We start from the raw sequence: 13,572 nt of genomic DNA, 5'->3' as shown, positions 1-13,572 counted from the left end.
GGTTACATTGTACTTTGCTCAAAAACTGCATGCATTCATGTAGAACTCTGAGCTCAAAAACTACATGAGTTTATGTAAAACTCTTATCTCACTTTTTAGACTAGAATCAATCTAAACATCATGGCATACAGAGAACACAGGGGGCCAACACCTTCAACATATTGTCGAGCTATCACCATTGTTAACAGCTAACCCGAGAATGCAACTTTTTTAAAAAAAGGTTTTGTGATTTACACATGAAAAAAATGAAACTATCACTGTATTCAAACAGATGAAAGGCTCAGCAGACAATCAATTTTTAAATGCATAATTTCAGTTACATCACACTAAACTTTTGCTATAAATTCTGTGTGTTACGATTGAGCCCTCCACTACCACCTGAAGGAGCGTCGCTCCAAAAGCTAGTGTGCTTCCCATTAAACCTGTTGGACTATAACCTGGTGTTGTGTGATTTTTAACTTTCTTCAGCATGTCTGTGATATCCTCTCTGACCAGTAATGCAACGCCTCCACCCCTTTTATCTCCCTCTCTATCCTGCCTGAAGCATCGATATCCTGGGATATTTAGTTGCCAATTATGCCCTTCCCTCAACCAAGTCTCAGTAATAGCAATAACATCACACTCCCAGGTACTAATCCAAGCCCTAAATTTGTCTGCCTTACCTACTACACTTATTGCATTAAAACAAATGCACCTCAGACCACCAGTCCCTTTGCGTTCACCATCTGCGCCCTTGGTCACACTGACTTCATTATCTAGTTCCTTACAGGATTTAGTTACTACCTCCTTACTGTCGACTAACCTCCTCATTTGGTTCCCATCCCCATCAAATTAGTTTAAACCCTCTCCACAGTTAGCAAAAGCACGTTCCAGTCCGGCCCAGGTGGAGACTGTCCAATTTGTAAGAGTCCCACCTCCCCAAAACCAATCCCAATGTCCGAAAAAATCAGAACCACTCCCTCCTGCACTATCTCTCATACCACGCATTCATCCTGCCTTTTCTTTCATTTCTATTCCCACTAGCGCATGGCACTAGTAGCAATCCTGAGATTACTACCTCTGAGGTCCTACTTTTTAACTTGGCTCCCAACTCCCTAAATTCTGCTTGTAGGACCTCATCCTACATCACTGGTGTCGAAATGCACCAATGTCGAAATGCTATTCACCCTCCCCCTTGAGAACATTCTGCAGCCGATCTGAGACACCCCTGACCTGTGCACCTGGGAGGCTACATACCACTTGGGTGTCTCATTTTTGACCACAGAACCACCTATCTACTCCCCTTACAATTGAATTCCCTATGACGATAGCACTTCCACTTTTTCCCGCACTTCTGTATAGCAAAGCCAGCCACGGTTCAATGAACCTGGCTACTGTTGCCTTCCCCTAGTGAGGCATCTCCTTCAACAATATCCAAAATGGTAGACCTGTTTTGGAGGGAAATGACTGCAGAGGACACCTACACTGCCTTCCTGCTCTTTCTGTGCCTTTCGGTCACCTATTCCCTTTCTCTCTCAGCAATCCTAATCTGAGTTGTGACCAATTCACTAAATGTGCTATCCACGACACACTCAGCATCGCAAATGCTCCACAGTGAGTCCATCCGCAGCTCCAGAGCCGTCATGTGGTCAAACAAAAGCTGCAGCTGGACACACTTCCTGCACATGAAGGAGTCAGGGTCATCAGCTGCTGCCCAAATATATCAGTTCACTCACCTTCTCAGAGCCAATTCGACCGCTCCCACTCAGCTCCTCGTTCTCACTGCTACTGCAATGAGTGAACTCTCTCTCTCTCTCCTCCCGCCCCCAATCCTCCCGAAAATGGAGGCATGATACTCAAGGGAAGTCCTTTTTAGTGGGAAATTTACCTTCCTGGCAGCCCCTGGTCCTACATCTCCTCCAGAAAATGGAGGCTTGACGCTGAAGTTAAGTCCCTTTTAAGTGAGAAATTTACCTACCCAACAGCCCCCTGGTCCTCTCTCTCCTCACTCCTCCTGAAAATGGAGATAGGGAGACTGTTTCAAATTTCCAATGTTCTATAGAATGTTGGTCAGGCCACTTTTGGAGTACAGTGTATAATTCTGGTCACCTGACTACAAGAAGAATATTGGAGAGGGTGCAGAAAAGATTTACAAGGATGTAACCAGGACTGGAAAGTTTGAGTTATAAGGAAAGACTGGATGGGACGGGACTTTTTCCACTGAAGTATAGGAGGTTGAGGGGTGACATTGTAGAAGTTTATAAAATCATGAAGGGCATAGATAAGTTGAATATCAAAGGTCTTTTCCTTTGGGTCGGAGAGTTCAAAGCTAGACAGCATAAGTTTAAGGTGAGAGGAGAAAGATTTAAATGGGATCTGAGGGGCAACGTTTTCACACACAGGGTGGTTCATATATGGAATGAAGTGAGAGATGCAGGTACAATTAAAACATTTTAAAGATGTTGTAATTGCCTGAATAGGGAAGATTTAGAAAGATATGGGCCAAATGCAGACAAATTTACTTTGGGAAACTTAGAGGGTGTCGACAAGTTGGATTGAAAGGTCTGTTTCAATGTTGTATAGCTCTGACTTGATTACTGCATAAGTAGTACTTTTTCCAACCTGACATTCTCAACAGTTTTCTGGGAATTTGGAAATTCACCGTCTGTATTATGAGCTGACAGGTTTCTGCTTTATCATTGTAAATCCTGTACCTTGGCAGTAAAACAATGCTTCCACACTGATCTGTAACAAATTAGCTGTCAGGCAAATTTCAGCACAGCTCTTTTGACCCCCTTAATTTTAACCCAAAGGAAAGATGAAGTCCAAAAACATAATAATCTTTTTTTTGTGAGGTGTGAAGCATCTTTAGTTGGCCATTCCTTCCCCACCATTTTACTTCAACCTATTTTCCTCATCTACTTTAGCCAACTCTGCCTTCATAACTTTGTAACTGTCTTTAAGTTTAAGACATATTTCTAAACTACATTACTCATTCTCAAAACTCAATATGAAATTCCATCACATTATGATCATTCTTAACAAGGATTGTTTACAAAGTTTTTAATTAATCTTGCTTCATTAAACATTACACAGATTTAAAATAGCCTAACACGAACAGAAATTGCTGGAAAAGCCCAGCAGGTCTGGCAGCATCAGTGGAGAGAAATCAGAGTTAGCATTTTGGCTCAAGCGACCCTTCCTCAGAACTTTAAAATAGCCCGTTTAGTTGCTGAATGCATTGATCCTGGAAAGGCTCCTGAATGAACGTATTCTACAGGCTACCTTTGCCAATTTTACTCATCCAGTTTAGATGAGAATTAAAATCGTTCATTATTGAGAGGCATTTCGACACCAGATTAAACATGGAATTTAAGACATCAATGGGACAGCCAAGGAGCAAGAGCCATGAAACTGTCAGTAATCCATTGAAAATAGTTGGTTTGTCGGAATCAAGGATTAGCGACAGATCACTAACGGTGTCTTTTTTAAAATAAAAAGGTGTTTTTTTAACCTTAGCTCCGACTGAAGTCTAACCCCACCCCCTCATTGGGGAAAGGCTCGCCATGCTCCTGTTGTTGAGCCATCCACAATGGCGGCCATGGTCCTCTGGGCTTCTCTAAACTCCCTGTTTGAAGCAGTGAACACAAAGGCGACCTGTACCTGCCCAGTGGCTCCGTCCGCACCAGCTGTTGGCTGACATCGCCCAGCTCGGTCACCACACACAACCGCTGCTGCAGAACGGCCCGGTGCCTCTCCACCGCCTCGAAGTCAGCGACTCGCACGGAGGGCTCCATTGACGGGCAGAGAGCGCACGACATGGTCAAGGCCCACTGCGCCTGCGCGCCATCCGGCCCTCGACCGTACTGCGCAGGCGCGCGGGGCCATTGTTATAGCACCATCATTCTGTGTAGGTCTGTGGTTACTTACCATTGACGCCACCAGTACCTTGGTTATAAGAACTGACTCAGTCTGTGCCCAATTATTTCTCAGTTATTAAAAATGGTTAAGGCCCCTCTGCACAAGTCGAAGGTGTGAAGCAGTATCTTCAGCAGCCTTATACTCCAACACAACCCAGTGGAAGCATGGGTGACATTTTACTCTCACTCTACGGGGTTGGAGGGTGTGCCATGGTGTCCCCTTGTAAGGCATCTTGATCTTCAAATGAGCATACCCCAGGATGTAGGAGCCAATGGCAACTGCCAAGATAGCAGACACGCACCTCTAGGACCAAAAGAGAAAATGCTGGAAAATCTCAGCAGGTCTGGCAGCATCTGTAAGAAGAGAAAAGAGCTGACGTTTCGAGTCTAACTGACTCTTTGTCAAAGCTTCTTCTATTCAAAGCCACCATGGATGTGCAATATCTTTACACCTCCATCCCACACGAAGATGGCTTGAAAACTCTTCGCTTCTTTCTCGAAAAGAGGCCCGAACAATCTCCATCCACCACCACTCTCCTCCGCCTGACTGAATTTGTTCTCTCTCTCAACAACTTCTCCTTCAACTTCCCAGCTTTGACAAAGGGTCAGTTAGACTTGAAATGTCAGCTCTTTTCTCTCCTCACAAATGCTGCCAGACCTGCTGAGATTTTCCAGCATTTTCTCTTTTGGTTTTAGATTCCAGCATCCGCAGTAATATGCTTTTTATTTTACACACCTCTAGGAAGTGGGAAGAGTGATCACCTGAATATTATTTGATTGCAGCCCCTGTTAGTAAGTTCTGCAGTGTTGTTGTGTGGTTCTTTCAGAACCACATGTGTGCATTTGATGGCATTCTGCACCTGGGGGATTCTCAGCTATGTTACCAAATCCTACTCGGCTGTAGCACTGATCTCGTCATTGATGAAAGAAATGAACTGGTGTGATTTTGAACAGATAGCATTGGTCACTGTCCTAATGCATTTGAGAGTTCACGATTGAGATATCCCACACAGATCACCTGAAAGGAACCTGCAGCATAAACTTTCAGCGTAGCAGTGACTTTCATAGCCACTGGGAAGGGATGGAGGCTGTCAGGTACTGCTGCAGCATCCAGCACAGTTTTATCAAAGTGTTCTGGGACATATGGAGCCTGTGTGAGCACTGCATCTCAATCATAGGATAAAGAGATATACATCATGGAAACAAACACTTTGATCCAACTTTTCCATGCCAACCAGATATCCTAAATAAATCTAGTACCATTTGCAGGCATTTGGCCTGTATCCCTCTAAAACCTTCCTATTCATACACCCATCCAAATGCCTTTTAAATGTTGTAATTATACCAGCCTCCACTACCTCCTCTGGCGGTTCATTCCATACTCGCATTACCCTATGCATGAAAAGGTTGTCCCTTAGGTCTCTTTTAAATCTTTCCCCTCTCACCTTGAACCTTATACCCTCTAGTTTTGTATTCCTTCACTCCAGGGAAAAGACCTTGTCTATTTAGCCTATCCAAGCCCCTCATGATTTTATCAACCTTTATAAGGTCATCCCTCAGCCACCAAGGCTCCAGGGAAATAGCCTCAGTCTAGTCAGTCCATTCAGCCTCTCTCTCTATAGTTCAAATCCTCCAACCCTGGCAACATCCTTGTAAATCTTTTCTAAACCTTGCAAGTTTCACAATATCCTTCCTGTAGCACGGTGACTAGAACTGCACGGAGTATTCCAATAGTGGCCTAATCAATGTTCTGTACAGCCACAACATGACCTCGCAACTCCAATACTCAACGCCCTAACTAATAAAGGCACACACACCAAACACCTTCTTCACTATCTGTTACTCTACTTTCAAGGAGCTATGAACCTGCACACCAAAGTCTCTTTTGTTCAGCAACACTCCCCAGGACCTTACCATTAAGTGGAAATGTCCTGCCCTGATTTGCCATTCCAACATGCAGCACCTCACATTTATCTAAATTAAACTCGATCTGCCACTCTTCGGCCCATTGGCCATCTGATTATGGTCCTGTTGTACTCTGAGGTAACCTTCTTCACAGTCCAGTCATCCCCAGGAAATCTATTATGGACTGGAAAGCTGTGTGCCTCCAAATTTCACACATCCTGAAAGGTCCTGGAGGCCTCTCCCTGTGCTGCATGCTCCTTGTCCTCCATGCTGCTCTGCTGCTGCTCTTCAGCTTGCCATTAGCCCTAGTCCTCCTGCATCCATTTTTGCCTTCTTATGCAGGCAGCCACCAGCGGCAATGTCAATCACTTTTGGTGGGAAGGACCTAAAAACAGACCAAGAGTAAAGGAATAAATGAGGATTGTGTGGCTCACACAGGACCCTTGACAATTGGGCAAACTGTGATTCACCTTTAGCGAGCACTGGTCCTTATCAGCATCATTGTTGCTCACTTCCACATCATTGAGATGCCCAAGTTTAATTTGCAAGCACCAATGGTATTTGGGAAATCACCTTTGACCAGCATCTGAAATCTCAGCAGCTTCAATCTGAATGCATAGCAAACAATTACAAATTTAATGTGATGAACTTTGCAAACAGCTACTTCATATATTAATTTCCATAATGTCCAAGCATTACTCCCTCAAATTGACATTTATTCCACCCACACTAGGCATTGTTCCAGCCATTTTCCAGTAATACTTCACAGCGACAAGAGGAAAAGTGGTGGCAGGGAGCATACCTTAGAATCATAGAATTGTGCAGCATGGAAACAGGCCCTTCTATCCAACTCGTCTCTGCAACTCAATATCCTACCTTAATCTAATCCCATTTGCCAGCATTTGGCCCATATATCTTGAAACCTGCACACCAAAGTCTCTTTTGTTCAGCAACACTCCCCAGGACCTTACCATTAAGTGGAAATGTCCTGCCCTGATTTGCCATTCCAACATGCAGCACCTCACATTTATCTAAATTAAACTCGATCTGCCACTCTAGATGGGTTTAAATTTTGTAATTCTATTAGCCTCTACCACTTCCTCTGACAGTTTATTCCACACACACACTACTCTTTTCATTATAAAATTCCCCCTTAGGTTCCTTTTATATCTTTCTCCTCACACCTTTAACTTATCATCTTGAGTTTTGGACTCCTCTAACTTGAGAAAAAGAATCTTGACTATTCACCCTATCTATCCCCTCATGATTTTATAAACCTCTGACTCTCCAGGGAAAATAACCCCAGCCTATTCAACCTCTCCTTATAACTCAAACCCTCTAAACCCAGCCAAGTCTTTGTCAATTTTTTCTACACTCTTTCAAATTTAACACCAGCTTTCTTATAACAGGGAGACCAGAATTGAACGCAGTATTTCAAAAGTGACCTAACAGATGTCCTGTACAGCTGCAAAATAACATCTCAACTCCTATACTCAATACACTGACCAATAAAGATTGGTGTTAAAATTTGTAGCTCGAGTGCCTGTTGTCGTAGTTGTGAGTGTGTTCACCCAGTTGGGAAGTTGATTTGCGGATGTTTCTCCGACCCAATGGGATTCATGACAGCCCATAAACCTTCAGCCCACTCAGACAACAAACCACCAGGACCCATCATGTTCAAAACTAACGTAATTTACAGGATTCCACGCAAAGACTGCATGAAACACTATATAGGGCATGCAGGCAGACAACTAGCAATCTGCATCTACAAACGCCAACTCGCCACTAAACGCCACGGCTAGCAGTCCCGAGTAACCATACAAGGACCACAAACTCGATTGGGGCAACACAATGATCATAGGACAAGCTTAACATTGGACAGCCAGGGAATTTTGAGAAGCATGGCACTCAGTCACAGACTCCATCAACAAGCACATTGACCTAGACCCAATATACCAGCCACTGCAATGAACAACTAGAACCGGAAGCAGCAGAAATGGAATCAAATAAATTCCAGAAGATATAGTACAGAGGCGCTTCACAGGAGGCTCCAAAGCACTGAGGTGTCACCTAGACAGGGGACAAAACATCTGCAAATCAACTTCCCAGCTTGGTGAACATACCCACAGCCACAACAACTGATCAATAAAGGTAAGTCATCAGCACTGATTCCCACATGGTCACCAGCCTTTTCAACCTCTCCCTATAGCTCAAATTCTCCAACCCTGGCAACATCCTTGTAAATCTTTTCTTAACTTTTTCAAGTTTCACAACATCTTTCCAATAAGATGGAGATCAGAATTGCATGCAATATTCCAAAAATGGCCTAACCAATGTCCTGTACAGTTGCAACATGACCTCCCAACTGCTGTACTCAATACACTGACCAATAAAGGAAAGCATACCAAATGTCTTCTTCACTATCCTATCTACCTGTGACACTAATTTCAAGGAACTATGAAACTACACTCAAAGGTCTCTTTGTTCAGCAACACTCCCTAGGACCTTATTATTAAGTGAATAAGTCCTATTAAACTTCATGTGCCACTCCTCAGCCCACTGGCCATTTCTGATCAATACCCCATTGTAATGTGAGGCAACCTTCTTTGCTGTCTGCTACATCTCCAAAGTGAGGACTGCAGATGCTGGAGGTCAGAGCTGAAAATGTGTTGCTGGAAAAGCGCAGCAGGTCAGGCAGCATCCAAGGAGCAGGAGAAGAAGGGCTCATGCCCGAAACGTCGATTCTCCTCCTCCTTGGATGCTGCCTGACCTGCTACATCTCCAATTTTGGTGTCATCTGCAAACTTACTAACTGTACCTCTTATGCTCACATCCAAATTATTTATAGAAATGACAAAAAGTAGTTCTTGCCTAAAAACTTTAGGGATTTCTACTCGGGAATTTAGCATTCCCATAATATATGTTCAAGAGCTTTTCTTCAAAATTGATTTACTCAGGTCAGAACCAATGTTTCTAAACCACTCCATGGAATGATATATTCTAACAGAATAAAACAAATCATGGAATAGAATGAGCTGAAAATGTGTTGCTGGAAAAGCGCAGCAGGTCAGGCAGCATCCAAGGAGGAGGAGAATCGACGTTTCGGGCATGAGCCCTTCTTCTCCTGCTCCTTGGATGCTGCCTGACCTGCTGCGCTTTTCCAGCAACACATTTTCAGCTCTGACCTCCAGCATCTGCAGTCCTCACTTTCTCCCCATAGAATAGAATGAGCCCACTAGTACCAATGCCGCCATGATCTCTGATAACATTATTACCCCTGATTCACTTTATAAAAGGAAGAACCAACGTTTATTACATTCCTTTTTAAATAGCATTCTAGATTCTAAATGGAAATTAAAACATTCTCCAAAGGCAGATGGTGATGATACGTTCATTCAACACAGAAAATGCCATTCAGCCCACTGAGTCTGAGGGCAGGTGAGGCCATTAAATTGAGCTGAACATGGCAGGTTGGAGCCTCACCACCTTCCAAATTCTGACCTGATTACGATATGGGACAGAAAAGCTCATGGGTGGCCTTCCCACCTGCTACCAAATGCAGGGCTCTTAAATGAGCAATTACTGTTCACTTAAAGGCCTCAACAAGCTGTTTTAGAATTCATTCAGTGATGGAAAGGGAACTTGTACAGGAAGCTCAAAAAGCAAAAGCCTACTCATCTGCCTATGGGCTTCCAGGAGTGCCTTGTGTTCAAAAGCATTCAATGCCTAAAAAAAGGACGTGGCAAAGGAAGGATGGGGGTTATGCTGCTGAATGCCTTTCCTTGTGATATTTTGCTATTATATACATATTCCCTGGATTCTGAGCATTGGGTCAATGCATTGCTAGTAGCAGCTTCTCATTTTTAAAGAATTCATTCATGGGATTTGGGGCATTGATTGCTAAGTCAGCATTTATATCCCATCATTAGGTGTTTTGAGAACGTAGTAGTGTGCTGTCTTCTTGAACTGCTACAGTCCATATGGCGTAAGTACTACACAGTAATATTAGACAGGAAGTTTCAGGATTCTGACATTGAAGGAATGGTGAGTGGCAATGGAAGGGAACTTGCAGGTCGTGCTGTTCCTGCTGATTAATACACAATAGTGGCCTCTGATTTGCTGGCAATTCTTGGGAAGAATGGTATAGGTAGGATTTCTGTCCCCATGCACCCAGGGAAGGCCTTTTGTTGCCCAATTCAATGCCTGACTGTCACCCAATTTGCTGGACCTTACCGAAAGTAAGCAACACAGGATTTTACTGGTTATCTAGTAGTTGGGTGAGATCCCCACTGCCTCCATTAAATACTGCTCTCTCCTTCAGTAAGACCCTCAGTTCATGAACATTCCGAGTCTCTTCCATTTGGTTCTCCCAGTAAATATCCTCAAACTATGACAGCTTTTTCAATTCATTCACCGCCGAAAACAATTTTTCATTGTTTATTTACATAAAAGCTCTCCGTTACACTCTCTGCTTTACTGCCTGTTGATCTCATGATATTCTCACTTATCCTGTTATCAGCTGCAGTTCTTCCATGCTCAGTGTGTAATGATATACCTAATTCCCTATTTAGGTTTTTCTTGTACCTCCATCCAGACTCCAAATTATTCTGACTCTCAAACTTCTGATCGGATCTGAATCCAATTGCCTGTTCTGTACTCTCCCTGATCCAAGTCCTGGAGGTGACGGTGTTGGAGTGGGGTGGACAAGGTCAGAAGTCACATGACATCAGATTATATTCCAATAGATTTATTTGAAATCACAAGCTTTCAGAGAACTGCCCTTTCATTAGGTGAAGTGAGGAAAAGCATACAGCACAGAACTATATAGGCAGAGAGATCAATGGACAGAGAGATAAAAAGATCATACAAAATTGTATGAGTGATGTGTTGAATATTGATAGCTCTGTCGCTGACACTTTCCATTTTGCTGGTGATTGAGAACAGACTGATGCAACAGTAAATTGGTTGGGTTGGATTTCTCCTGCTTTTTGTAGATGTGATATAACTGGACAGTTTTCCACATTAACTCTAGTGATGGAGAGGGATAAGTGTGCACTGCAGGGCAAGAGTTATAGCTGGGGGCAGGGAAATTATGATGCGGTGAGGCACAATTTAGGATGCATGGCCTGGAAAAGTAGGCTTCAAGGCAAGGGCGCAATTGATATGTGGAGCTTGTTCAAGGAGCAACTATTGAGTGTCATTTATAAATATGTACCTGTCAGGCAGGGAGGAAAGGGTCGTGTGAGGGAGCCGTAGTTTAATAAGGAATTGGAATCCCTTGTTAAAGGTAAGAGGGCGGCCTATGTAAAGATGAGGCGTGAAGGTTCAGTCGGGGCGATTGAGAGTTATAAGGTAGCCAGGAAGGATCTGAAGAGAGAGCTAAGAGCAGCAAGGAGGGGACATGAAAAGTCCTTAGTTGGTAGGATTAGGAAAAACCCAAAGGCTTTCTACAGGTATGTCAGGAATAAAAGAATGACGAGGGTAGGAATAGGTCCAGTCAAGGATAGTAGTGGGAAGTTGCGTGTGGAAGCTGAAGAGATTGGGGAGACACTGAATAAATACTTTTCGTCAGTATTCACTCAGGAACAGGACATTGTTGCCGATGTGAATACTGAGTCACAATTAATTAGAATGGACGGCTTTGAGGTATGTAGGGAAGAGGTGTTGGAAATTCTGGAAAGGGTGAAAATAGATAAGTCCCCTGGGCCTGAAGGCATTTATCTTAGGATTCTCTGGGAAGCAAGGGAGGAGATTGCAGAGCCACTAGCCTTGATTTTTATGTCCTCGTTGTCTACAGGAATAGTGCCAGAAGATTGGAGGATAGCAAATGTAGTTCCTTTGTTCAAGAAGGGGAGTAGGGATAACCCTAGTAATTATAGGCTGGTGAGTCTCACTTCTGTTGTGGACAAAGTCTTAGAGAGAATTGTAAGGGATAGGATTTATGAACATCTGGATAGGAATAATGTGATAAAGGATAGTCAGCATGGTTTTGTGAAGGGCACGTCGTGCCTCAAAAACCTTATTGAATTCTTTGAGAAGGTGACTAAGGAGGTGGACGAGGGTAAAGCGATAGATGTGGTGTATATGGATTTTAGTAAGGCGTTTGATAAGGTTCCCCATGGTTGGCTACTTCAAAAAATATGGAGGTATGGCATTGAGGGTGAGTTGGAGGTTTGGATTAGGAATTGGCTGGCTGAAAGAAGACAGAGGGTAGTAGTTGATGGTAAAGGTTAATCTTGGAGTGTAGTCACTAGCGGTGTTCCGCAAGGATCTGTTTTGGGACCATTGCTGTTTGTAATTTTTATAAATGACCTGGAGGAGGGGCTAGAAGGTTGGGTGAGCAAGTTTGCGGATGATATGAAAGTCGGTGGGGTTGTTGACAGTGAGGAAGGATGTGTCAGGTTACAGCGGGATATAGATAAGCTGCAGAGCTGGGCAGAAAGGTGGCAAATGGAGTTCAATGTGGGTAAGTGTGAGGTGATTCACTTTGGTATGAGTAACAAAAAGATGGGGTACTGGGCTAATGGTCGGATACTTGGTAGTGTGGATAAGCAGACAGATGTCTGAAAGTTGCCACCCAGGTAAATAGTGCGGTGAAGAAGGCATATGGCGTACTGGCTTTTATTGGTAGAGGAATTGAGTTCCGGAGTCCTAAGGTCATATTGCAGTTGTATAAGACTCTGGTGCGGCCACATCTGGAGTATTGTGTGCAGTTTTGGTCGCCATACTATCGGAAGGATGTGGAGGCACTGGAACGGGCGCAGAAAAGGTTTACCAGGATGTTGCCTGGTTTGGTAGGAAGATCGTATGAGGAAAGGCTGAGGCACTTGGGGCTATTTTCATTGGAGAAAAGAAGGTTTAGGGGTGACTTGATAGAGGTGTACAAGATGATTAGGGATTTAGATAGGGTTCAACATGAGAACCTTTTTCCACGTATGGAGTCAGCTATTACGAGGGGGCATAGCTTTAAATTAAGGGGTGGTATGTATAGGACAGACCTTAGGGGTAGATTCTTTATTCAGCGAGTCGTGAGTTCATGGAATGCTCTGCCAGTAGCAGTGGTGGACTCTCCCTCTTTATGGGCATTTAAACGGGCATTGGATAGGCATATGGAGGATAGTGGGCTAGTGTAGGTTAGGTGGGCTTGGATCGGTGCAACATCGAGGGCCAAAGGGCCTGTACTGCGCTGTATTTTTTCTATGTTTTCTATTGCTGAATTGATTCAATTGTTATGGTTGTACTTGAACAGCCTGGTTCAGGGCACAGCTAATTCTGGAGTGAAAGTCTTCATTACGATAGTCAGAATGCTTACAGGGCGGATAACCTTTGAAGTTTTTTTTTGACATCATATGGAGTGAATTAAATTGGTTGAAAACTTGCATCCATGTTACAAAGGACCTCAAGGGAGAACCAATATAGATCATTTTGGCTAAAATGCTTTGTCTTTTTCACGGACTTTCTGGGTTCTCTCACCATTAGAGAATGGCAATTTTTGTAGAGCCCCCTCTCCCTGTTAGTTGTTTAATTGTTTGCATGCGTCCAGTGGTCTTGTCATTCTAGGTGGCAGAGATCTTTTGTTTGAAAAGTGCTATCAGAGGACCAGTGCTTTTTATAGATGGTACACACTGCTGCCACAGTTCATCAGTTTTAGAGTAAATGTAGAGCAAGGTGGTGGGCTGCAAGGCATTTCAACATCTGTCAATCACCGGAAAATCTGTTTCTACCTACAGTTTTGCATATCTTCATGACTTTAATCTGTCAGGTCACC

At 43.6% G+C, this 13,572-nt stretch overlaps 1 protein-coding gene across 2 annotated transcripts in view; it reads right to left on the bottom strand.

Moving 5' to 3' along the window:
• spo11 (SPO11 initiator of meiotic double stranded breaks) overlaps positions 1-3,802 on the bottom strand; it is a 75,147-nt gene extending 71,345 nt beyond the window's left edge. For both annotated transcript variants that reach the window (XM_072556829.1, XM_072556830.1), the window contains exon 1: positions 3,643-3,802. In XM_072556829.1, coding sequence (XP_072412930.1) covers positions 3,643-3,800 — 158 coding nt within the window. In that variant the 5' untranslated portion in view covers positions 3,801-3,802. The remainder of the gene's footprint in view (positions 1-3,642) is intronic.
• Positions 3,803-13,572: the final 9,770 nt, after the last annotated feature.

The sequence above is a fragment of the Chiloscyllium punctatum genome, chromosome 37 (genome assembly GCF_047496795.1).
Source record: "Chiloscyllium punctatum isolate Juve2018m chromosome 37, sChiPun1.3, whole genome shotgun sequence".
In the NCBI taxonomy this organism is placed as follows: Eukaryota; Metazoa; Chordata; class Chondrichthyes; order Orectolobiformes; family Hemiscylliidae; genus Chiloscyllium; species Chiloscyllium punctatum.
The sequence above is the reverse complement of the archived record's forward strand: the minus strand, read 5'-3'. Positions and strand labels throughout refer to the sequence as shown.